Source organism: Trachymyrmex cornetzi, unplaced genomic scaffold (genome assembly GCF_001594075.2).
Source record: "Trachymyrmex cornetzi isolate Tcor2-1 unplaced genomic scaffold, Tcor1.1 scaffold741, whole genome shotgun sequence".
NCBI classification, from domain to species: domain Eukaryota; kingdom Metazoa; phylum Arthropoda; class Insecta; order Hymenoptera; family Formicidae; genus Trachymyrmex; species Trachymyrmex cornetzi.
This window is the reverse complement of record NW_017300072.1, coordinates 2,851-5,368: the sequence shown is the minus strand read 5'-3', so window position 1 is coordinate 5,368 and position 2,518 is coordinate 2,851. Positions and strand designations below refer to the sequence as shown.

The following is a 2,518-nucleotide window of genomic DNA, read 5'->3' as shown; positions in this document are numbered from 1 at the left end:
CCGGCAGGCCCAGGGGCCCCCGGATGTATGCTGCACGCATTCCCGGGGGTCCCTAACAGCGGCCAGCGCAGGACACCCGGAGGGGTTTTAGTGGGTGCAAACCCCACATAACCCCGGGCTCTCCCCCGAGGCCCGGGGTATGCGTTAGACATTTCCCCTCCGTTATCAAAAAAAAAAAAAAAAGGTCTTAAGAATTGCTAGGTCCTCTAGCAACCTCAAGGGCACTTTCCAAAAAAGCCTTAAGGTAGCAGCAGCATCTTCCATGGGGATCCTAGAGATCTTCAGAGAGAGAGCTACATTAACGAAAGAAGAGGCTCAATTAGAGGAAATAAGAACGTTAAAAAGGGAAGTCGCAATTCTCAAAAACAGACTCGAAGAGGAAGTTGAGAGAGAAAGAAGGAAAGCACTCCAATCAGCTTGCGAGGCGGAAGCATATAGGAGGGAATTGCAATCTCCAAGGAAAGAGGAAGCAGCTAGGAAAGAAAAGACTCCTAGTCCAAAGGGAGATAGAGGGAAGGATGCTTCACCGAAGAAAAGCCCGAGGCGAATTCCCTCGACTAAATTTCGAGTCAGAGATAATATAAGTTCCTCGGACTCAGAAAATATGGAAATTGAGGAAGATGAGGGAAAGAAGGTAATTCTAGACAACCCCGACAAATGGCTTGAAGTAAGGCGACCACTTTTACAAGGAAAGAGGAAACTGATCAGAGAAGATCCAAATATTCAGAAGAAAATTTATGTGGCACATAAAAAATTTATGTCGGATCACACAGGAGAATCAAGTTCTAGAAAGGTTTCAGAAGACCCGGGAAGAAAAAACAGAAAGTTAATATTGGAAGTATGAAGGAAACTTCACCTAGGGCCCTGGCAGATCTAATACGAGACATAGTATCGGAGGAATTAGCAAGGCATCTTGGAAAATCTATTATTAGAGAGATACAGGTACTTAAGGCTCATAAAGTAACCTTGGACTCTTCTAATAAAAATAGAGACAAAACAGGAGGAGACGAAGGAAGCCAAAATAAACAATCAAGTTGAGAGACAACACCAAAGACAGAGAAATATCCTTGGACCAGGGAGACACCAAGATCACAGGAACCAGGCAGCAGTGATCCTATGGAATTGCCTTGGAGCAAAGTTGTGGGGAGGAAAGCCAAAAGAGAAACAGGTATAGCAAGCGGAAGCAATAGTAAGAAGAAAATAACAACGTCGGTCAGCACCAGTAATACAACGAAGAAAATAGGAGATAACAGGAGAATCCCCAAAACAGCAGCGGTTCAGATAAATTGTAGAGGAGAGGCAAGTTACGCAGAGACAATGCGGACCGCTAAATCTAACGTGGACATAGACATATTAGGAATTCAGGAAATTAGACCAAGGAAAACCAGAATGGGAGCCTTACTCCTGGAAATACCAGGAGTAGACGCAGTAAAAAAGGCAAATATGTTGGCCGATCGTCTGAAGGAGATTCTTAAGGAACAGGAGAATGTTCTTGTCTCTAGACCTGAAATAACGGCAGAGATAAGAATCAGGGACCTAGAAGAATTTGTAACAAAAGAAGACGTGACACAAGTCATCTCTAATATAGGCAAATGTTCAGGAGACATGATAAAAATGGGCAATATTACTAAAGCTATTAATGGATTAGGAACAATATAGCTACGACGACCTCTTGCTGCGGCTAAAATGGTCACTAAAAACAGAAGAATCAGGATAGGGTGGACAATGGCCCGTGTGGATCTATTACCAGCTAGACCCACCCAATGTTACCGATGCCTGGAAAACGGCCATGTTAGGAGCCAGTGCCGAAATGAACACGATAGGGGAGCTGCTTGTTATAGATGTGGCCAGGGAGGACATATAGCAAAAGATTGCCTGGAACAAGTACACTGTGTGATCTGTTCAGAGAGAAATCTCAGAGCGGACCACAGAATGGGGGGTCCAGCCTGCAAGCCTCTTCCTTTAAGGAAGAAAGACAACAGAGTCGGAAAAAATAAAGAAAATATGCAGACTATTACGTCCTGAGCGCGAGTTTTCGGCGGTCTCGAGACGCGATACGAGTTCGCGGGAACGCGAGCGCGGAGCGGGGCGCGCGGGGTGAAGCCTTGACTTCAACGCGGTGTTTAGACGCGTATCTTTGTTGTTATTTTAGGCAGCTGTCACCAGTGCTCGGAATTGAGCACGATATTCGGAAATAATATATATGATTCTATGAATTTACTAGAGTTTAAGGTAATTAGCCTTCCAGGTTCTTCTGATAAAATAAAATAGAGAGTTTAGAAGAAGCGTCAGTTAGGCTTCATTTCGCTGTCTCTATCTACACTCTCTGGCGCGATGAGAAGGACTTGGAAGGGAATAAGAAGGCTTGTAATAATAATAGAAATATTTAAGATTATAAGATTTTAATATATTTAAAGTACACGGGGTGTTGCTGATAACGCGAGGTTTGGACGTAATGATAATAGGCCTAGTGGCCTTTCGTGTGGGCGCCACGTGGGGCGGAGATGGAGGTGGTTTT

General features: G+C 44.4%; 2 protein-coding genes across 2 annotated transcripts; both read left to right on the top strand.

The window, feature by feature from the left end:
- Positions 1 to 840: 840 nt before the first annotated feature.
- LOC108767973 (uncharacterized) lies at positions 841 to 1,659 on the top strand. The gene is made up of 2 exons (XM_018518129.1): positions 841 to 942; positions 1,054 to 1,659. Exons 1-2 carry the CDS (start codon positions 841 to 843, stop codon positions 1,657 to 1,659), a joined length of 708 nt encoding a protein of 235 aa, XP_018373631.1.
- A 27-nt stretch (positions 1,660 to 1,686) lies between these two features.
- LOC108767972 (cellular nucleic acid-binding protein homolog) lies at positions 1,687 to 2,025 on the top strand. The gene has a single exon (XM_018518128.1). It carries the CDS (start codon positions 1,687 to 1,689, stop codon positions 2,023 to 2,025), a length of 339 nt encoding a protein of 112 aa, XP_018373630.1.
- Positions 2,026 to 2,518: the final 493 nt, after the last annotated feature.

Bases quoted from the DNA above. Each gene is read 5' to 3' on its own strand.
- LOC108767973 (XM_018518129.1), top strand. From the start codon at position 841: ATGAAGGAAACTTCACCTAGGGCCCTGGCAGATCTAATACGAGACATA. The intron at 943-1,053 runs GTACTTAAGGCT...ACAACACCAAAG, and splicing joins CTATTATTAGAGAGATACAG to ACAGAGAAATATCCTTGGAC.
- LOC108767972 (XM_018518128.1), top strand. From the start codon at position 1,687: ATGGTCACTAAAAACAGAAGAATCAGGATAGGGTGGACAATGGCCCGT.